The sequence below is a fragment of the Malania oleifera genome, chromosome 11 (genome assembly GCF_029873635.1).
Source record: "Malania oleifera isolate guangnan ecotype guangnan chromosome 11, ASM2987363v1, whole genome shotgun sequence".
Classification (NCBI taxonomy): Eukaryota; Viridiplantae; Streptophyta; class Magnoliopsida; order Santalales; family Ximeniaceae; genus Malania; species Malania oleifera.
The window spans coordinates 56296748-56320750 of NC_080427.1; the positions used below are offsets into that span (position 1 = coordinate 56296748).

Here is a 24003-nt window from a genome sequence, read left to right on the forward strand (position 1 = left end):
GCATGTTCGTTCATCTTATCTGTCTCGTATGCACCGTTCTCTTGCAGCTTTTGATATTGTTCATAGTGATGTCGGGGGTTCCTCCCCTGTCTTCTCACTCACTTAGCATCGATATTATGTCACCTTTATTGACGATTACTCCCGTTGTACCTAGGTCAACCTCATGAAAAATAAATCTGAAGTTTTCACTCATTTGCAGGCTTTCCTGTGAATGATTAAGACTCAATACAATATCATGGTTTGTATCTTGATGTCTGACAATGGCCGTGAGTACCTCAATAATGAGTTTCGTGCTGAGTTGTGTCAACAAGGTATTCTCCAACAACTGACATGTCCTTACACTCCTGAACAAAATGGTGTGATTGAACGCAAAAATCGCCACATCATGTCTATTGTCCGTTGTCTTCTTCGGGGAATGCAAGTCCCCAAGTCTTATTGGCCTCATGCCGTTCTCACTGCAGCCTATCTTCTCAATCGTACCCCAAGTCGTGCATTGTAGAATTCTGCTCTACTTCATCTTCTGCATCCTGACAGATCCCTTTTCTCCCTTCTTCCTAGAGTGTTTGGATGCACTTGCTTTAATCATGGTCGGAGTCCTTCTCGAACCAAGCTTGATGATAAGGCCATCCAATGCATTTTTTTAGAGTATTCCTCTATGTCTAAGGGATATCGCTATTATGATCCTGTTGGTTGGCACACTTATCACTCTCTCGATGTTACTTTCCATGAGTCTACCCCCTTCTACATTGACTCCTCTCCTTCCATATCTCTGCCAGTGCCATCTCCACTTCCTCGACCTAAGCCTATCTTTCTCCCATCTGTATCAATGCCCTCTTCTTCGGTGTCGTCTTCATCTTCTGAGCCCACTACCTTTTCCCCCACTAGGCAGGACCATATCTCTCTCTTTCCACAGATTTACACTCGCCCACTGAGCCCTTTGGAGCCTCTGCCAGCATCTTCACTGAGCTCGGGTATGTCTCCTACAGTCCCTGATCCCCCTGCTCCCTCCTCACGATATCCTTCTCGAATCCGTTGATCTCCTAATAGACTTTCTTTAGCCCGTTCTACTGACTACCCTATCTCCCAGTATCTTTTTTATTAGGATATTTCCTCGAGTTATCGAGCCTTTTTGGGACATGTTGATGCTATTATCATACCTCGCTCAGTTTATGAGGCCCTCCATGACCCCAAATGGGTTGCAACCATGCGTGATGAGATGGAAGCTCTACAGCAGCAGCATACTTGGGATCTTGTTCCCCTTCCTTTAGGTGCACGCACGGTGGGCTGTAAATGGGTATTCATAGTTAAGCACCTTGTAGATGGTACTGTTGACAGGTATAAAGCCCACTTGGTGGCTAAGGTTTTTACGCAGATTCCAGGTCAGGATTTCCATGCTACATTTGCTCATGTGGCGAAACTTACTACTGTTCACCTCCTGATCTCTTTGGCGGTATCTTTCACTTGGCCTTTATATCAGCTTGATGTCAAGAACGCCTTCTTGAATGGTGATCTTACTGATACTATTTACATGGATCTCCCTCTCGATTTTTCTGCTCAGGGGAGTATTCTGGAAAGGTGTGTAAATTGCGCAAGTCCTTATATGGACTTAAGCAATCACCTTGTGCATGGTTCAGAAGATTCAATGATGTGGTTCTCTCTATGAGATTTATTCAACGCCATTCAGACCACACTTGCTTTATTAGGCGTCTCTCCCATGGTCCTTGCACCATTATCTTTATCTATGTGGATGATATTATTGTTATAGGTAATGACTTGTTTGGAATTGCTTAGATTAGAAAGGACTTGGGGGACACCTTTGACATCAAGGATCTGGGATTGGGACCCCTCAAGTATTTCTTGGGCATTGAGATAGCACGCTCCCGCAAGGGAATTTCCCTCTCTCAGCGGAAATATGCCCTAGATCTCCTTATGGACACTGGTATGTTGAGATGTCGATCTGCTTCTACGCCTCTGGATCCTAATATTTCCCTTTCTGCAGAGTCTGGTGTTCTATTGATAGACCTTTTGGTGTATTAGAGACTTGTTGGTCGCCTTATCTATTTGACCAACACTCGGCCTGATTTGGCCTATGTAGTGAGCCTAGTAAGTCAGTTCATGCATTCTCCCCGGACTTCACATCTTGATGTCGTCTATCACATCTTACGGTATGCGAAGACCTCACTTGGACTGGGATTATTCTATTCATCTAGAATACAACCAGGTCTTTTCATGTTTACTAATGCTGACTATGCTAGGTCCAAGACTGACAGACGATCTACCTCAGGTATTGTACTTTCAAGGGTGATCATCTTCTTTCTTAGAAGAGTAAGAAGCAGGAGATGGTTTCATGTTCTTCTGCTGAGGCTAAGTACCGCGCTATGGCACAAGGTACCTGTTAGATCCTATGGCTACACTCTCTCCTTTCTGAGATTGGCTTTCCTGTGACAGACTCTTCTTTGTTGTTTTGTGACAACAAGTCTGCTGTATCTCTCTTTTCTGATTTAGTTCTGCATGAGAGGACTAAGCATATTGAGGTGGATATTCACTTCATCAAGGAAAAAGTTTGTTCAGGGATTATCTCTCCCCACTTGATCTCCTCCAAAGGCCAGGTTGCTGATGTCTTCACCAAGTCTGTTGACCCAAGTTTATTACACACTGCTTTCTCCAAGTTTCGACTTGTCAACATATTCGTTTTAGCTTGAGGGGGAGTATTGAACATAGTGTATAGTTTTTAGTCCCACATCGGAATGTTAGGATAACCTCACTCTCTTGTATAGCTATATATACATCTCAAAGTTGTAAGCTAAGTACACCAAGTGATATTCACTTCCTCTTATATAATTATCTCTCTTTTACTTTCTTCTCTTTTTATAAAAATAATATTAGTTTGTACTCATGTGAGTTATGATTTTAATTTATGAAATGCTAAAATTTAAAAATAATATTTAACTTACATACTAAAGTGGTATGAGGGGACCCATGTAAAATTCAATAATTTTGACGCATAATTCCTATATATTAATAATTAAATATTTATATAAATTGCAGTTCAATATTTAAAATTTTATAGTTGTTACTCTTGTTTACTAAATGGTCAATTGGTGAATTTTTTTCCCTAATTTAAATAAGTTAGCAACTATTATCTAGATTCTAGAAGGTACTTATAGGTCTATGATTTTTTTCTTTATATTTCTTGTAAAATTTTAATGATTGTTTATTTAGCTAACATTATATACTTTATAGTCTTTATAATAGTTTTAGAAGATGCCATACATGTTTAAAAATAATTCTATCCAATTTTAGTTGAATTTGATTCTTTTAAAAATGCTTTGTCCTACCATGAATAATGATATACTAGTATAAATTAAATGTCTCTTTTGATTATACTAGTATTTGAGTGGAACACACCATCTTCTAATTAACCCATATTTTAAATATTAATTATCAAATACTATCTTTAATTCCTCACTAGATTGAAGCTATATTTAAGTGAACTCTTGTCGCTGGGTATCTATGCTAGAATGTCCTAAAGATAGGTACTTAATTTATGGTTGGGGCACTCATTAACAAAAAAAGAAAAAAAGAAAAAAAGAATTTGATTAAAATAGTCTTGTGCATGATTCTAGAAATTAGTGAAAACTATTAGAAATTTGTGAATAAATATGAGCAGTCTCAAATTTGTCTTCTGTTGATGACACTTAAAAAAAAAAAAAAAATATTTTATTTAATTGGCATGTTACGGACCATATAAATTTTGAGTTGCATGTGTGTGTGTGCATGCTTCTTTTTGGGGGTGGGGTGAAGGGCGGCCGCGGGGGGGGGGGGGGGAGAGCCTTGGGATATTTTGTGGTTTTCATGGGGGCCATGTGTGTATATGCGCTTGTAGTTTAGGTTTGAAATCATAAGGCAATTTTGAGTGATGATATGAACGAAATTTTGTAGTCTCCATTTACGCACGTGCCTTGTTGAATAACGTAAGTTGTTGTGTTCTTGTTTCTTTTATTATTCTTCCAATTTGCGGCACATGTGCATAACCCTAGGGCATGTTTCATAATAATTGGTGTCAGAGCACTAGGTTTGTGCTAGGGTTTACATTTTGATTGCCACAAAGATTTGCAGGGTGAAAACTAGGTTGGGTAAGTTTGAATGGGAAAGGAAAGTTGAGCTTATGGCAGATGCTAGTAACCAATTTGGTTCATCAGTAGTTTACAAGGCACTATTAGGAGAGAAACCGGAGAAGATGGATGAAGATGTTTGGATAGAACTAGAACAAATTGCCTTTAGATCTTGTTTGGAAAATTTTGTATTTGACGTGGAGGAGAAAACAAAAAAAAGGTCTATGAGTGAAACTGGAGAGTCTCTGTGGCAAAGAACAACATGAACAAACTGCTCTTGAAGAAGTCACTAATGTTTCTTTGTATTCCTATAGAAATCTAAATCAACATGTAAATCAGTTTAATCGATTTCTCTACAATTTGCTCAAAGTAAATGTGAGAATTAAAGATGAAGGTAAGGCATTGATGTTGTTATCTTCTGTTTCTTCCTCATTTGAACACTTGGTTGTGCCACTGCCCTATGGGAAGTCTGCTGCAACCTATCAAGAGGTTTGTGGGGTTTTAAGGTTGAACAAAGCAAGAAGGATACGTGACAAGGAGGACCATCAACTAAAGGGCTTGGTTGCTATGTCGGGTGTAGTTGAGGAAGATCCAAGGATAAGGGTAAGTAAAAGTTTAAATGAAAAAAAAAAAAAAAAGGGCATCCCTGGGCCACAAGGCTCCTCACTTTGCGAGGGTAGGGGGAGGGTCATCACAGCGCATGCAACCTTACCTCTACTTTTTATGTAGGGAAGTTATTTCCTTGGACTCTAACCTATGACCAAACGGTCACAAAGGAGCAACCTTACCATTGATCCAAGGTCTAAATCAAAGTCCAAGGCACCCAATCAAAGTCTAAATCAAAGCCCAAGAACATGGAATGTTTCAAGTGCAAATAAAAAGGGCACTATAAATGAGATTGTCCTCTTTTGAACAAGGAGGAAGAAAAGAAAGGCTGACTATTAAGCATCACAAGTGTGGTGACAATAATTCTGATGATGAAGGAATTTTGTTGACTGCTTCAAAACAATTCTTTTCAGGATACGTAAACTATGGATTATGGTTGCTCTTTCTAATTCAAAGAGAAATAAGTGGATGGAAGCTATAATGGAAGAGGTAGAGTATTTGCACAAAAATCAGCCTTGGGTTTCTAGTGAAGCTTTATTATGGAGGGAAAGTTGTGGAATGCAAGTTGGCATTCAAGAAGAAAGATGATGTTTCAAAAATGGAAGGCAAACTGTTCAAGGTCAAATTAGTGGCAAAGAGGTTGGAGAGGTTTAGCATGGGGCGAAGGAAATAAAGAAAGCTTTGGGTCTCTCAAAAGACTTATATGGAGAAGGTGTTGGAGAGGTTTAGTATGAGTGAAGTTTCTACTCCATTGGCAAATCATTTTAGAGTATCTTTAGTACGATGTCCATATTTAGAGGAGGATGGAGATATTGAGGATATCGTACACCAATGTTCTGGGGTGCACGGTTTATGGAAAATCTAAGCAAGGAGCATTGGAGAGCTTTGACGTGGCTTCTCAGGCACTTGAATGGTAGTACAAATTTTGGCTTTGAATTTGGTACAGGTGAACTTTAATAGAGGGGATCATCAATGTAGATTATGTTAGAGACTTGGATGATAACAAGAGTTACAAGTCTCAAAGTTCCACGTGTTAATACTTGCCAAGGTAGAGATTGAGTTGTGGCTTATGTTTACAAGTGAGCTGTTCCATGTGGGTGTGTTGGGGGGCTGCAAGGGGGGCTATGATTTGGTATTTTGAGCCACGTTGTAGTGTCATTATATTGTTGTTTGAGCGTATTTTGGTATTTTTAAATATGTTGGCTCTATATGTATGCTTTAGCCTAGGGTTGAAACCCCAAGGCAGTTTTCATCGACTATTTTAGTAGAAATTTTGTAGTGACTCTATGGACTTAGGCTTATTGTTGAACCACGTAGATCACTAGATTCTTGTTTTCTTCTATTTTTCTTTTGATTTACTGCGAATGTGTGCATAACTCTAGGGTCTGTTTCATAGTAGGGAGGGAAGGAGGGAGAGCCTTGGGGGGAAGAATGTAGCTAATAAGACCCTAGGGTTTTATCATAGAGAAATAGGGGAAATTGGAAGAAAGGAAAGTAGTAAGAGAAAATAGGGTTGATTACTTCGAGGGGATTTGCCTCCAAATTAGTTGAAGGCTTTGAATTATGTTATTGCTTAAACAAAAAAAGGCCTGTAGGGTTATAGGGAACCTTACTTCCATTAGTAATGTAAAATATCCCAATCCAAGTCCTTAGTGGACTCGATCCTTATTGATTTGGGAACCCTAACACATTATATAAAATTCTCAACATTAAATAATCCTAACAATAAATAGAATCCAAACTGATTTGGGAATCATAACACATTAATTAGAAACCCCAATTGATTTGGGAATCCTAACATTAAATAGAAAGTCCCAATGATTTTGGAATCCTAACACGTTAATTGGAAATCCAAATTGATTTGGGAATCCTAACATTCCTACCTCCTTCAAGTCAGCCTTGTCCTCAAGGTTGTGCAACAATAAACTCCAGGAATCTCTTCTCCAAGGATTGATAAGTTTCCCAAGTTGCATCTTCAGATGGTAAGTGGGACTAGTGACCTAAAACTTTTGTGATGTCTTGACGTCTATGTTTGACCAATTGACAATCCAGATTTGCTTTTGGCTACACTTGAACTTGACCAGTAGGTGCAACACCAGGCAGTGGCATGCATAGCAACTTGCTCTCCTAACTTATTTTTGAGGCAAGAGATGAAAAATTGGATGTACCTTAAAACCTGTTGGTAAGTCAAGATGATGAGCAACATGGCCTATATGTTCTAGGATTTTGTAAGGCCTATAAAACTGAGGAGACAACTTCATTGATGAATGAACAGCCACAGATGTCTGTCTATAGGGCTATAGCCTAAGAAATACCCAATCTTCCACTGAGAATTCCATTTCACTATGGTGGTTATCAACTTGCTGGTTCACATGAGCTTAAGCTGCTACCCAATCTGCCACTAAGAATTCCCTTTCACTATGGTGCTTCTCAACTTGTTGGTTCACATGAGCTTGAGCTGCAACTAGATTTTCCTTGAGGAGTTGAAGCACTTTGTCTCGAATCATGTAAGACCTTATCAACTTGATCAATTTTGGATGATCTAGCGGAATACCTAGCAAGAACAGGAGGAGCTCAACCATAGATAGCCTCAAATGGAGTCAACTTGATGGTGGAATGATAAGTGGTATTGTACCACCATTTAGCCTATGGGAGCCAATGCACCCAATCCTTTGGTTTGTCGCTAGGAAAGTAACAAAGATAATTCACCAAGCACCTGTTAATAACTTCAATTTGCCCATTTGATTGTAGATGATATTAAAAATGGAAAAGCTCCCTCCAAATGTTGTTGGTAAAGACTTTTGTCATGATCACTGACAATAGACTGAGGAATTTCATGCAACTTAATAATATTCTCAACAAAAGTATGAGCAACACTTATAGTAGTATAAGGGTGAGTTATGGCACAATATGAGTATATTTTGTGAGATGGTCCATAATAACAAAAATAGTAGACTTCATGAGAAGATGGTAGTCTCTCAATGAAATCCATGGACATATTAGTCGAAGCCAAGGCTGTTCAAAAATATTTGAAACCCAATTCGATCGGAAAATTAGATCCAAACTGAATTGAAATTTTGGTTCTCTTTTTTATTTATTTTTTAATAGTTTTCGATTATCAGTTCAATTTTGGTTTTTATGTTCATGAACCCGATGGTTACCTGAACCGAACTAATATATGTGTTTATTTATATTATATATAATTATATAATAATATATATGATATATAATAAAGTTATAAAATAATATGCACAAATACTTTTTAGGTGATTAATTTATATTAATAAAGTGTAAATGCACGCACTAAATCAAAAATCTAGTAAAATATCTCATTTTTCTTTAAAAAAAGTATACTAGTTTGAAAATCGGTTGGATAACTAAATCAAACTGTCGGTTAATTGGACGATTAACTAAAGGGTTCGGATCAGTCAGTTTACAAAAGCACTTAACCAAAACCTTGGTTCGGTTACTAGAGGTCCAGTTTAGGTAACCAAACCATGAACACCCCTAGTCCAAGATTCTTTTGGAATAAGAAGAGGCTGTAGAAGGCCTAGACTTGCCATGGTTTCCGCTTTCTATCATTAACAAACATCACATTCTGCCACAAGCTTCCTAATTTCACCCTTTATTCTCTTCCAATAAAATTCTTGAGAAATGTACTTGTAGGTTCTAAGAAAATCAGGGTGACATGCAGCTGGTGATGTGTAATTCTTGTAGTATGGTTTTCTTATGGGCTGCATTAGGCTCTAATAAAATCCTCCCCTTATACAGTAAGTTTAAAGAGTCCCAAAAGTAAGGAGGAACTAAAGTTGGCTCTTCTTATAGCTTTTGGATAATACCTCTAGTATCTAGATTTTGCCACCATTACGTCTTGATTTGTTTAAGAGTAGTACATGTAGGTACAAAAATTGCTCTAAAGTTCACCTTGTTCAGGAAGTCGTGCAAGTGCATTTGCCACCACATTCTCAGTCCCTTTCTTGTCAATAATCTCATAGTCATAGCCCAACAACTTGGTGACCCACTTTTTTTGTTCCATGAAAGAGATTCTATGCTCCAAAAAAGACTTCAGGCTTTTGTGATTAGTTCGGATTCGGAAATGCCGGCCAATTAAATATGGTCTCCACTTTGTAACTGCATGCACCATGCCTAGCATCTTTTTTGCTTAAACAGACATGCCAATGTGAGATGGAGAAAATAGCCTTACTAGTAAAAGCAATGGATGTCTATCTTGCACTAAAAAACTGCACCAATGCCAACTCTTGATGCATTAGACTCAATGATGAACATCTTGTTGAAATCTGGTAAAGCAAGAAGTGGTGTGGTGGACATTGCGTGCTTAAGCTTCACAGAGGCTTGTTCAGCTTCCTCACTCCATATGCATGCATCCTTCTTCAATAGAGTGGTCAATGGAGTGCTAATCTTTTCATAATCCTTGACAAACTTGCGATAGTAACCTGTTAACCCTAGAAATCCTTGCAACATTTTGATTATTTGTGGAATGGGCTAGTTTGTCATCACTTGTAATTTAGAAGGGTAAATTGAAACACCTTCTTGGGAAACAATATGGCCAAGGTATTCCACATGCGATTGAGCAAAGCTACATTAAGATACCATAAAAAAATATGAGAACAAATTTACGTAGGTAAGGTTGGAAAATGTTCAGAAAATGTCATTCATGAGACTTTGGAAGGTCGAAGGCACATTGATTAACCCAAAAAGTAAGGGTGGCAAAATGGGTCAAAACCCAATGGGTAACCCATGACCCGCCCGTTTAAACCGGGTTTGGGTCAATGCAAGTTGACCCGTTTATAAACGGGTGAACTTGGACCTGATCCGTTTATTAAACGGGTTAGGCGGGTTCGGGTGGGGTCACTCGCCGGGTGACCCATTTATCTCCATATAGATACTTTATATTCTTATTCTAAAGGCTGGAAGCATTTGAAATGAAACCTAACCTAGTAGCTGTGTAGCACCAGCATGTGGCGCAGCCACGTAGATGTCTTTCCCTCCTCCCCGTTTCTTGCCACTGCTCTCTCCTCTGCAGATCTTCTCTCCTCTCGGCTCTTGCTCTTGCTTTCGTAGTTCCAGCCTCGCAGTCGGCATGACGTCACAGACTCGCAGCTCTCCATCTCACAACTCTTGCTCTCGTCGTCGCCGTCTGTATCATATCTGCCAGATCAGATTTGCTCCCAATCTCTCGTCTCTGTCTCACTCAGTCACTCGCCGTCGTCTCCATCTCACTCATCTCCGTCCCCCTCTCACTCTCAGTCTCCCTCTCACTCTTAGTCTCAATTTCCCTCTTAGTGCTCTCCCTCCCACTTTGTCTCCCTCTCCCTCTCACTCTCAACCTCCCTCTCCGCTCTCACTCTCAGAGTCTCAGTTTAATATATATATTTTTTTTTACATTTTCCCTCTTAGTCACCTGCTATTAAACAAGCCAACCTGAGCTCGAACCCGTTTATGACCTGCCCGAACCCGACCCGTTAATTCATTTTGCCATCCTACCAAAAAGGCATAACCAAGAACTCGTAATGGCTATCATGAGTTCAAAATGCAGTCTTCTGAATGTCATCCTCATGTACTCAAATCTGGTGATAGCCTGATCTCAAGTCAAGTTGGGTGAACTATCGGGCACATCCCAACTCATCTAACAATTCATCCACAACAGGGATATGATTTTTATCCTTCATAGTTTTCTTGTTTAATGCTCGATCATCAACACACGTCTTCCAAGAGCCATCCTTCTTCACCAATAAGACGAGAAGAATATGGAATGAACTTGGTTGAATTATGCCAACATCTAACATTTCTTTTTCAATATCTTTCTATTTTTACTTTCTAAAAATAAGGATAGCAATAAGGACGGATGTTAGTAGTGACATTATCTGGCAATAGAGAAATGTAGTGATCATGCGTTCGCTGAGATAGCAATCCCCGTGGCTCTACAAATGATGTAGGATGGGAATGGTCGACCTATGTCCTACGATTCAACCCTCACACAAGCACATACACTTAAACACTTTAATTTAAGAATTTAATTATCCGAACATAAACACAATAAATCATGCTTTATTTCACATGTTCAAGGATTTTCAAAAGGTGTATGACTTGTCTAACAATTAAGTCCCAATTGGTTCTTTCACAAAGGAGTCAAGTTTTATGCTGAAAAGTTGTTATTTCAAAGATTCAAGAATAAAAGTTCTATGTTAGCAAACTAATATTCATACAATTGATTTTAACTAGCAAGTACCAATATTGCAATCTATGGATCAAATGGGCTATTAAAAGATGTGATTTTAATCTACTAGTAAGGGTTCACAAAATATAGCAAAGGATTCAAACACAAGTCCTGAAGTTACCAAGAGATTGGTTTGGATGACTTGACGTTGTTCCACACGTAGTTAGATCACACTGTAGGTCCTTCGTACAAGATTTGAATCACAAGATGAACGCAACAATGAAGTGTAGATGATGATCGTCGTGTGGGTATATGAAGAAGTTGGCCGCGTGGTGTTGATGGGGGCCGTGAGAGTATTAGATGGAGGAGGGGTTGATGGAGTCATTGGATAGTTTAGTGGTCTCTCACCACTTGATCTTCGTAGAGAACGCCGTAGCCGCACACTACTCACTCACAAGGTGAGGAACAAGCTTTACAAGCTTAAGCAAAGAGATGCTTCTTCAATATTCAACTTCAACTTCATGTATCTTGTTCTTACAATAAGAAGGCTATTTATAGGCATAGCCTGGGAGACAGCACTAAACACTCAACAACTCTCAACAACTTTCAACAACAATTCTCAACAACTTTCAACAACTATTAACCGAACACATTTAATACTTACTAAAAAACATGAAACTCCAACTCATAAGCACACAAGTCAAGCTTAGTTGTCTTGCATTATTTCAATTCAAATTTGAAATTTAAACATATTCCAAAAGGAAGGCCAAAACTGTGTGGGACCCATTGTAGCCATGTGGGGCCCACATGGGTTTTGAGTTGGAATTTGCTTCAATACTTCACTTGGGTCTTCAAGCACCTAATAATCTTGAAATAACATATCCACGAAAAATATAAATTAACACAATAGAAAAGTCTTTACATAAAAAAAGTCTTCCATAAAAAAAGTAGAAGATCTTCAATTAATCCCATGTGTTCCTGCAAAATAGATATAAACAATAGTGGACATCTGGAGGTCGTCCATGTGTCACCATGTCAGCAAAGGAGTGGACATCGGAAGGTCGTCCATGTGTCATCATATCAGTAAAAGGGATACATAAGGCATGCTGATCCCCATCAACAAATAGGTCAGGAAATTTTGAAATAAGAGATTCTAGCCCTTCATCTTGGCTAGATTGATGTTGTAATTCCTGTGGTGCTTGAAGTTGTACTGGGCAGCAATATTGCTCTTTTTAAGGAATTTCTCCATACGATGGCTTGAAACTGTAGTAACATTATTATAATGTTTGCCTTAAGAGTCACTCTCTAGCCATTCATTGCAAAATTCATAATCAGTTTAGAGAAATTCCAAGCTATATCACCTGAAGTCCTTAACCATCAATACTTAAAACCACTTCATAGTCTTTTAGCGGCAGCCAAAAAAAAAAAAAATCAATGATTTTGCATGATAAGTTTAACCTTCGGAGGCTTGCTTTGACATGTCAAGGTTCTTCTATCTACAACCTTTAAATCAAACTTTTCATGTTGCTTCGTAGGATTGGTTAGTTTAGCAATTTTAGTGTCCACATGAACTTATTAGTGCTACTTGTATCAATTAAAATTCTAACTAGTTGGCATTTTAGGAAGCCACTAATTTTCATGGTTTGAGGATTAGCATAACCATCTAAAGAATGAACTCAAGAAGTGATAATTTATCATTATCATTAGATTCAGCACCTTCCTGATCTGAATAAGGGGGGTCATCCTCAACCTCTTCTGGCTCCTCCACCGGTTCAATCATCAAGAGTCGTCCCTTTTGTACCCTCTATGCCATTTTCCATCACAAGCACAAACCTTTTGTTGTTCCCTCTTTATGTTCCTCTTGAGTCAATCATTTGGCAGGAGGATTACAAGGAGTAGATGGTGTAATAGTGCTTTTGACATTTTACTTGCTATTGATCTTTTTGGAGCGATGTCGTTCTTCTCCCGACTTCTATTCTTCTAATCGTGCAAAGGAAATTGCAGCAGTCATAGTCCATGGCCGATTCACTATGACCTCATGCGGAATGTCAGGTAGGAGACCTTTGATAAAAGTTCCGACGAGTTGGCTTTCATCCAATCTTTAGTCTTGTTTGATAGCCATTCAAATCATGTCTTGTACTCTAGGACAATGCTAGTTTGGCATATTTTGGCAAGCTCTTCATCAATATTCTCATATCCAATGAGCCCAAATCGGACAAATAATCTAGAAACAAATTTTGCCTATAAAGACATTGTATAACGAACTCCAATCTAGTCATACCATTGAATAACATCGTATCCAGACTAATAGAAACAATCTCAACTTTAAATTTTTCTGCAGTGTGGTGAAAGCAAAAGTATTTTTAGCCCTAGAAACCCAACCTGTTGGGTCATCACTATCCATTAAGGAAATTCCACCATCATACGAGAAGGACCATGGACTCGCTTTCCTTGGTAATCTCCTTTGCGCATGTACGATTGCTTCCTACAATTAGTTGACATAAAGGCATAATCTTCTCTCTCTTTGTGGGAAGCTGGAATGAGTAGTTTAGAGAGCAATGCCTAGATCTCTTCAAATTGAGACGTAAAACATATTCCTAAGTTTAGCCTTTAGCCTAGCTTTCATCTTCAACTCTTTTGAATTTTTCGAGGCCATTGTGTATGAGTGAAGATTAAGAATTCCAAGATTTTGCTTTTATTGGCGGGTTAACGACATCCACAAGAATGCCAACTCTGATACCAAATGATAAGACCCTAGGGTTTTATCATAGAGAAATTGGGAAAATTGGAAGAAAGCAAAGTAGTAAGAGAAAATAGGGCTGATCATTTCGAGGGGATCTGTCTCCAAATTAGCCAAAGGCTATGAATTATGTTATTGTTTGAATGAAAAAGCCCCATAATATATATAGGGTAGGGAACCTTACTTGCATTAGGAATGTATATCCCAATCCAAGTCCTTAATGGACTCAATCCTAATTGATTTGGGAATTCCTAATACATTACATAAAAATCTCAATATTAAATAATCATAACATTAAATAAAATCCCAATTGATTTGGGAATCATAACACATTAATTAGAAATCTCAATTGATGTGGGAATCCTAACTTTAAATAGAAAATCCCAACAGATTTGGGAATCCTAACAGTAGCCCATGTATATTTTGGGACAACTCATTTAGCATAAGGAAAGTCCCCATAAATTATGTATCAGTAAAGAGGATATCCTGTATGCTTTGGTAGCCCATGTAGGGTTTTGGACCTCTTGTTTGGCATAATGAAAGTCCCCACAGATTGTGTGTCAGTGGAAAGGATATTCTGGAGGCTGTGGTATTGTAGCATTCACTGGCTTTAGGATGCTATGTTGTGCTGGAATAACTTAGTTTAGATGGGCTGTAGGTCAAAATAGCATAAAAAAATTCTCTCAGTTGTGTCATTATGCATTCAAACTTGTAATGCACATGCTTTCTAAATATAAGCTGCCTATATTTGCAAAAAGTAAATAAATAAATAAATTGTGACACCAGTTTGTGAGGGTGCAACTGTGCTTGTATTCGATAATCCTTTGGTTGTTTTTGTGGATCTTGGCCACATGTTAAACTGCAAACTATGATTCAGCTACTCGCAAATACATTTTGTTAATGATATTATATATATATTTCTCATTACGTATCATATGTTTGAGATGTGCACCACATAACATTCCAAAACATATTATGTTCATTATAAATAGGCAATTAAAATTATATGATGTGCATCTGACTGTAGACCAGCAATTGTCTGGGCAACATGGGATCTTATAGCCATGGTGGAAAGAGACAGACATGATGGACCTGCAACACATTCTGTAACCTTTGTGTGGATTGGGCATGAGGTAATGGATGACTCAACCCTAAATTTATTAAATCTTGATTTCTTGATCACTTCTATATAATAAGGAATAATTACAGAATGTCTCTCTTGATGCATTTTTGGCAGACTGGATACTGTTAAGGGGTTCAGAACATGTAGATTTTACCCCAATAATCTCTACCAGAAGTTAAGAAAATTACAGATTAATAGTTCTTTTGTGTGCTAACCCTGCAAATTTACTTGTCTTTGTATTACAGGGTGAGGAAGTGTTCTTGGTTGGTGATTTTACGGGAAATTGGAAGGAACCTGTAAGGGCTGTCCACAAGGGTGGATCAAGACATGAAGTTGAAGTTAGACTTCCACAGGGAAAGTAAGCATAACTCTATTGTTTCTGAAGTTTAGTTCTAAGCTTCTGCTTAATGTGCTGGGCAAAATCTGTATTTACTTCTTTTTGTTTCTTCTTTTGGGGCTGATTACCGAGACTGATCCTTGAAGCCTGATGTTTTTATGGTTCATTGAGTTCCTACTCTTTAATTTGAAGTATTCAAACTATTCAATTCCTGGTGCAGTAGTGCCATTGACACAAAAGTAAGAATCATTGAATTGAAGATGAAGGAAAGGTTTCTTTATTGCTCCAGATGATAACTAAAGTGGGCTTCTCCAATAACAGTAGCAGTAATATATGCTGCAATGCAGGCATCGAAACTGATATAAAATTAGGGAGCTTTTTCTTTGCATGGCTATGTGTCACGGTCCAACTATTTTCACACCCTTGTGAAGGGCCGTGCAGCGCTAGCTAAAGCACTCTTGCTTAATTAGCCAGCCTATCGTTTATCAAAATTTGTCCACGAAACACTTTCATAGCATTTATTCAAATAGCAGCGGAAACAGTAATCAATTCATGAAAGCCGTGGCAAGCAAGCAGTAAACATTGAAGCAAACGTAATTCATTAACAACACCTCCGTTGACATTGTGTGCTTAGCGAGGGAGGCATGTAGGTTAAACATGTTGACAAAAGCTAGTGAGTTTTACAATGACTGATGAACACTCACCCTCCCCTAAAGAGTTTGGCACTAGGAAACATCAAAGTGACCGAGGAATCATACTGCCTTTTGGCATACAATGAAATAAATACTGGAAAATAACCCTACACTAGTATTTACATGATGAAAACCCATCCCAAACACACGAGGCAAACGGTCACAGACAAACATAATGCCCTGAACAAGCTTAGCTCGTGACACTATGGGATGAATGCTTATTATGTTGGAATATTAAATTTTTCACTCCACAACTGCTGTTTAAGATAAAAGAGAATGAGTTCATTGTCCAATTGGAAATTATACAATGTGATGGCGTGCAATTCGTGAATAATAGAGCATTTTATACTACTTATTAAACTTTATTCTCATCCCCTTTCAGATATTATTATAAGTTCATCGCCAATGGGCAGTGGAGACATTCAACAGCTTCACCAACGGAGAGGGATGAAAGGGGCAACATTAACAATGTAATATTTGTTGGTGATACTGCCAGTGTGAGGCCATCCACAGAACAACAGAAGGTCAGTTTATTCTGCTTTTGAAATTCATTTTATAGGTCCTAGGTTCAAATATCATTGTGATGGGATTGGGCAGGGGTTACCACCATTTGTGTAGCCCAAATGAACCACAAGAGATTTTAGCTTGAATGGTAAAAAATTGTTGACGTTGTCACTCTAAGCAGTAGACTCCTGTTGATAACAGTTGTTTAAATGTGTTAAGTTGCAGGATGCAAATACTGTGAAAGTTATTGAGAGACCATTGACAGAAAATGAGCGGTTCATGCTCGCAAAAGCTGCCCGTTGTGTTGCATTCTCTGTTTGTCCTATCAATTTTACTCCCAAGTAGTTGAAATGGGTACTGTGGTTCTTGCCTTATACTGCATTACCATCGTGCTAGTCTCACTATGGCAATTCCTTATATGAGCACCGACTGGAATCAATGTTATCGCTGTATGTTGACATGGGTTTGCCCAACAAGCTCGACCTCTGTACTCAATAAACATCAAACCTGTTCAGGTTGTTGTAATTGTTCATATTGCATAAGCTCTACCAGGCCTTCTCACCAATAGGAGATGAAGCCATGCCACTTTTACAGGATATTGCACGACTTACACCACGGTTTAAGAGAATAAACTACGAGCAACTTGCTTTGTAATTGATTCAATCAGGTTGTGTCAATATTAGCTGTTGGAAACAGTATGTATCCGTTCCAGTTGAATAAAATTAATCTTGGACTACGGCTTCATTTGCTTTTTGTTACTGCTTTCCACATGACGATCTGCCATGCCAAAAATCAGGGTAATCTGTTGAATTGAGTAAATAGTCCCAATTGTTTATATTGGATCTCTTGATTCATTGCTTCTAATTTGTACCATTGGAATCTTAAGTAAAATTATCATCCTATATATCATTTTTTGTTTTGTTTTCTCTCTTTTCTCTCATTGAAAGGTGCAGTCCAGGCTGTTCGAAGTATACATTCCGAACTCCGACCCTCCCCACCAGAAAAAAAATGACTACATTCTTTGCTTTAAAAGTATGGAAGTACACTGATAATAACACAACTTGCAAGAACAGTTTAATGGAATTTTGGGTTCAACTATGTTTTGTTTAGGGAGGGAAGGAATGGCTATTGAGCACACCAAAGATGGTATGTGAATTATATATTTAGCATGCAAACTGTCAAAAATTATAAAAATGAAAACTAAAAATCTAAAATAGAAATGAAAAACTAAAAATCAACAACTTTTTTGATTGATATTTATAAAATTAATACAAATTAAAAGCTTAATTAAAAAAAATGCTCATTTTCATGTTTAAATTAAATAATATTATAAAAATATAGTTAAAATATTAAAATTATAAATAATGCACATTAAAAAAAATATTATAATAAAAATTATTATAATTATTTTACTCGAGTGTTGTACTTTCAATACTTTACAATAAAAAATTTATTGGACATGACAATGGAAAAGTAATAAAAATATTTTGGAATTAGATTTATTATTATTTAAACAAAAAATATATATATTATTTTAATTATATTCAAATTCATATGATCATTTTATTTTAATTTATATATAAGTGTTAAATGAATGATTTAATCCAAAAAAATTTTTGACAAGGTTGTTAAAACAACTAAAATTTATAAAATTTGGTTTCTAATTTTTTTGCTAACAGCTGAAAAATCGCCGACAGAAATAAAAAACTAACAACATAAATAAATTCATTTTTGTAACCTATTTTTTCATTGTGCAAAAAAAGAAATAGAAAAAAGAAAAATAGCAACGGGACCAAACAAACTGTTAGCAAGTTGTGCTTTAATGCAACATTATTGTTGTTTTTTTTTAATATTGTCATTATTATTAGAGTGATCTATTTTTTTTTTTTTTTGCATATAAAAAAAGCCTAGTGGTAGTTTTAGAATATAGAATTGTGTATAATTAAAAAAAATTAATATAATTTAATATTAAATTTTATTCTAATTTTTATATATTATTTGAACCTTTAAATTCATGTCTATTTTTTTCTTTTATTTAAAAAAATGGAAAAACTTGTGACTTGAAGGTAGCGGGCTTGGTGGGACCCTCCACATGGGTGTGAGGGGGAGGTTTGTGAGGGTGTCTTGCCATTTGGTGAGACCTACTCAGTGGGGGTCTTTTCTAGTCTCCAGAGTTGGTGCTACTCATGAAGGTCGAGAATCGGCTTGAGAATGAAGTCTCTGGATAAAAAAAAAAAAAAATGACTTTGTTCCTATGGGTGCTAAGAACTTGCCATGTGTTTATATTATAAGTTAAGTGTGTGTGTTTATTCTCTTGGGTGAGAATCAAAAGTCATTATTTTTGTGTGCTTGCAAAAAAAAGAAAAAAAGAAAAAAAAAGAGAGCGGTGCGGTGCTCCATTTTGGTAGTGATGTGTGTGTGTGTGCGTGTGTTTTTTTTTTTTCTTCATATTTTTTTTTTAAAAAAATTCTGCTGGGTAAGAATAAGAAGTAATTATTTTTTTTGTGCTTGTGAAAAATAAGTTAGAGAGTGGTACCCCATGGGAGCAAGAAAAGGAAAAGAAAAGAAAAACTAGAGTTTTTCTTCCCCTCTTCTACATTTTTGAAGGCAGGATCAAAAGATTGTTTGAAAGCTCAATTTTTATGAAATTTCAATATATTACTCCCAGTGGCATGGAGATTACTTTTACATTCGCGTTTGCCTTTTGTAAATACTCACTTGGTGAGATCCAATAAATTCACCTTATGATGATGAGCGTTATTGTTATCCAAGAGTTGCAGACTCTTGATGGTTATACATCTTGTTGATTATGATCTCTAACTTGGCTAGAAGGATTTTCATTTGTAATCCCATTATTGATATAATGGAAGATTTGTTGGACTTCAGTCATGTAGTTATCCCTCCATGTTGGAGGATTTTTCATGTAAAAATTGCTTGTCTCTTGTGGATGGATTTATGATTTCTTATGTGTTTGATTGATATGTGTAGTTAGATTAATTGGTAAGAGATTATTTTTCCTATTTGGCTTGCACAAAGAAGGGTAGAATATTCTTGGGGTTGTTATCATGCCAACAAAATTGGTATTAGACCTTCGGTTGTACTTAAGAGTGTGTTTTCTTTGTGTGGGTTGAATGGAAGAGAGTTGTTACACCATGTTCAAACTCATGACCCCAAATTATTCTATTTGGAAGACTAGAACGGAAGACATTTTATATTGTAAAGAAATGTTTCAACCTATTAAAGTAAAAGGAAATCAAGCCACAAGACAAGACGAGAAATCATAGAATGAAGGATAAATGAGCGAAGCTGATTGGAAATAAATTAAAAGGGATAAGGAGAAAGTAAAGATGGAACAGATTTGTTAGCTTTGGTGCAACCCCAAGAGGGGGGGGGGGGGTGAATTGGGTATCTAAAATTTATCACCTAGGTTAACTGGTTTTATCAACAGTGTAATACAGCCTAGGGTCATTTTACGCAATCAACAAATAAACATACTCGTGCAGTAAAGGTAAAGTGCGGAAATATAAAGAACACGCACAATATGTTATCGGGGTTCGGCTAACTGTGCCTACGTCCCCGCCTTGGCCACACTAGCACAAGGATTACCACTATAATGCTCACTTAAATGGGTGGAGCGGCATCTATACAAATTAGGTCAATTCAAGGGGCTGACCTCAACCAACACGTCTTAACAGGATGACGCACCTACCTTTCCTAACCGGATCTAAGCCAATCTAGGACTATTCCATAGGAATAGTCTCCCTCTTCAGACCCATGCACGGAATATAACCAATGTGTATAAAGTGTGTACACAAAAATTCGCTTCTAGACAAACAGATGTGTGCACCAATACAGCTCAATCAATATTGTAAGCACGAATGATATGTAAATATGCTCAGTGCTCTAATGTGTACTAAACACTCAATCACGTATAGATTTTCAGTCCAGATCTAGAGTGTATATTCAAGCAAGATTTGAAACACAATATGTGAATAACATGAAATCAGATTAGGGTTTCAAATATGTTAAGCAAGTTAAATCAAACAAACTCAATAGAATATTTCAATATACAAAGCACAGTGGTGTTGTTTGAAAGACTAGCTTTTGAAAAGGATTCTTGTACACCAAAAACTAGGTTTAGGTATCTTGCAATGACAATGCAAGAACCACAACCCTCAAAGTCTTCCCACGCAAGATTTATCAAATGAAATCGGTGGAAGAACTTTAATGCTAAACTCTCAAATAAAATCAATCAAGTAATAATACAAGTGAGAGTTCTAGCTGGAGAGATTAAGCATAATAGCCTTAGAGATACTCATAATGCTTAAAGAGATCGAGAGTGTGGAGTATGTGAGTGTTTGGAAGTAGTATTGGCTATAAAATGATTTTTAGATTTGAGAGAATTTTGGCCTTAATGATCTTTCTAATCTCTTGCTAATTATTCCAAATGAAGGGGTATGCATAGACTTCCCCAAAAAAAATGACCGTTAAGGACACAAATAGAATAATTATAAAGTTTTAATATTATTTAAATAAATTAACCCCATTTAAAAAATATTAATTGCGGTAAAAATGAGGGGCAACCCGAGAGCACCAGTCGACCGAGGCAAGTTCGGTTGACCGAAGTTCTAGAGGTTTGGTTGACCGGGACTAAAATGAATTGCACGTTCAGTCAACCGGACTTGTAAGTCCAAAGGCGATTTTCCCTTCTAGCGAGGTTCGGTTGACCGGAACTAAAATGATCTGACTTGGTCGGTCGACTAGACCGCTGAGTTCCAGCACGTGAAAACTCAGTCGACCAGGGCGTTGCAATGCAATATGGGCACGATCGACCATGTGGTCAAAATGTTGACTCCTGGGAAGTTCGGTCGACTGGGCATTTTTGTATAGGGAAGTTCAGTCGACCGAGTGTGCACATTTAGTGCATTTCGGTTCTGTTTAAGCTAACAATCACCCTATTCAAATGACTAACACATATAAATGTATGAGTGAGTGTCTTAGGGTCATTCTAGGCCTTTTTGAGTGCACTGAAAAAATCTGGCATCGGTCAACCTTCCCTAAGGTCTTTCGATGATTTGTGTAGGTAACTAAAGTCCAACTAGGGTCGATTCGAGCATACCTACCTACCATGCATGATGCAAATTATTACAAGTCATAGGAGTGTACAGTTCATAATTAAATTTACATCCCAGAATGAATAAATGAAATAATGAATACAAATACACAACACAAGTCTTCATTTTTCGGCACGAGCACTGCACACCATCATGATATGTCTTTTAGTACATGCACAGTGAACCTGCATGCAAGTTTTAGTACAACTATCAGTACCAAGAGTATTTGTCATAATCAAAACTGGGTGTGACCTATCAGATCAATAAGATTAAAGAGAGATTACGATGAGGTAATGAAAGAGAGGGATAAAAGGCACTGTGGCTTGTTCTAACACTAAGCTATTATATTGATATATTAGATTTGGTTGAATTGTTAGGGATTTTTCGCAATTGAAATTAATCACATATTTATACCATTGCTGAGTCAAACTTGTACTTACAATTTGACCCCAAAATGTGTCCAAATGTAGCTATGGTTACAAGTCATAAATTCAAAGCATTTAAAGGTCTGGTCATAAATAAAGTGGGCGACCTTCTCTTGATGATTAGGTAACCTTTATTGATTGAGCTTGGTAATATATTGATTGCCTCGCTTGGTGACTATAGACAACCTTTGGATAGTTGGGTGATCTTCCTTACTATTCCTTTGATGGTTTGGGATGAATGGTTTGTGTCGCATGGCTGATTGCCATATGTTCAATCAACACTCATCATATGTGTGTCATGTGTTGACATTTTATTTTTCTTGGGGTCAATTCAGCCAATATTTAGGATAATTTAAACTTAAAGGAGCAATTAAGGGGTGAATCTGAATCCAAGAGCTGTAAATTAAAGCATGACTCTCCCCCCATGCATTTTAGTGTGCAAATTGTGCGTTTGGAGTACTATAGAGCCTCAATTTTGTGTTGAAGTCTTTCTAATTAAACTTAAGGGGCTAACCTTGTCTTAATTAAAAATTAGCCAAGGTAAAGGTGAAAAGAATTATCGAAAACCTCTTTTGGACATACAAGGAAGTCTTCATTGAATTTAGGGGCGTTTTTAGAAAGAAGGGAATTAAACTTAATAAAAATCTAACGCTTGCTCTATTTAAAGACCTTAAGAGCACATGGAGATTGGAGGCACAAGTGGGGATATGTTCAACCTAGCTGGGAAGAGAGAGAGAGAGAGAGAGAGAGAGAGAGAGAGAGAGAGAGAGAGAGAGAGAGAGAGAGAGAGAGAGAGAGAGAGAGAGGAAATGAATCATGTTTATGCAACAAGCGCAAAAGGTTGGTGTTTGAACTTAACATATCTTAAGATTTGAAGTGTCAAATAACTGGACTCCGAACATGGATCTAGAATGTAGCCTATAGTCTATTGATTTCTTGGACCCTAAGATTAGTCAAAGACTAATTAATTGATAGTAATTAGGTGAACATAATACCTAGGAAGAAAAAGGAGTTAGTGGCGACTTAATTTGTGAATATATAAAGTGCAAAAAAAATGTCATAAACACATTTTAGGATTGCCATCCCTGTTGAGGCGTCGGATCCGGGTCTATACGTGTTGACAGCGTGGATAACCTCTCATTGTAGTTCATTAGGTGATGTTTGCAGTAAGTGATTCACCTTATTTATCACGTGCCTAAGTGATTGTTATAGTAGGCGACAATTACCACATCCCAAGAGGTGCATAAAAATGGCACAAACAATCCCCCCTCCTATGGATGTTCTATTTAGTCACTTATAATGCTTAAAAATGAGTAGTTGTAAACCGCGACCAAAGTTTTAGCCAATCATAAATTTCAATATCTTACCTTTCTTAGGCAATCCTTACATAAAAAATTCTTGGTCAATTCTTTATGCTATCCATCGTAAGGTAACACATTACAATTTTGAAAGCTATATTAATTGCCTCAAAATCCCATCACCCTTAGTAGCCTAAAAAGGTGATATTCACTTAATTGAAGGGGTTCAAGCAAACTTGCATCCTATAATGATTTCTTTTTAACCGTCTGAAACTTGAATTTAGTCTCGCATAAATGGGGCGATGCTAGGTTCATGTCTCACTTGGGCGACATTCTACTTAATTTTTTTTTTTTAAAAAAAAATTCTCAACTTGATCTTTGTCGCCCAATCGCTTACACAACCTTTCTTAGCCTTCATTCTTTCCCTCACTATATCCTATGTCGTTAATTTATTGATATTTTCCATTTCACTTTGCTTTATTTAAATATCCCTCATCTTTTATCTTTTTCATGAGTTTAGTCTCCCTTGGGCTTCCATTCTTGATATTTTTCTTTCACTTCCTTGGTATGTATGTGTTTGAGTGTGTTAGTGTGTATTTTACTATTATTTAATCTTACCTTTATTGAAAATCCCAAAACATCAGAAAATGTGAAAAAATCTCAAAAATATGAAGTTTTGCCTCTCGATTTCCAGAATTTAATTATGACTTGTCATAGGATAAAGGAGAGGATTTTATTGTATGATGTTTTCTTCTCATTATTCCTAGGCATAGCCAGGGGTTTTTAGCTTTCAAAAACTGTATGATTCGAGAAAGATCATGGTTTCAACCAACAGAATTAGACCAAACAAACCATGTTTAGTATCAAAGTT

General features: G+C 37.1%; 1 protein-coding gene across 2 annotated transcripts in view; it reads left to right on the forward strand.

The window, feature by feature from the left end:
* LOC131168491 (phosphoglucan phosphatase LSF1, chloroplastic) overlaps window positions 1–17031 on the forward strand; it is a 28658-nt gene extending 11627 nt beyond the window's left edge. Inside the window, exons 7-10 of one of the 2 annotated variants that reach the window (XM_058127961.1) lie at window positions 14667–14772; window positions 15008–15120; window positions 16174–16315; window positions 16515–17031. In XM_058127961.1, the coding sequence (XP_057983944.1) occupies window positions 14667–14772; window positions 15008–15120; window positions 16174–16315; window positions 16515–16640 (487 nt within the window). In that variant the 3' untranslated portion in view covers window positions 16641–17031. The remainder of the gene's footprint in view (window positions 1–14666; window positions 14773–15007; window positions 15121–16173; window positions 16316–16514) is intronic. The other variant, XM_058127962.1, reaches the window with a different exon arrangement.
* Window positions 17032–24003: the final 6972 nt, after the last annotated feature.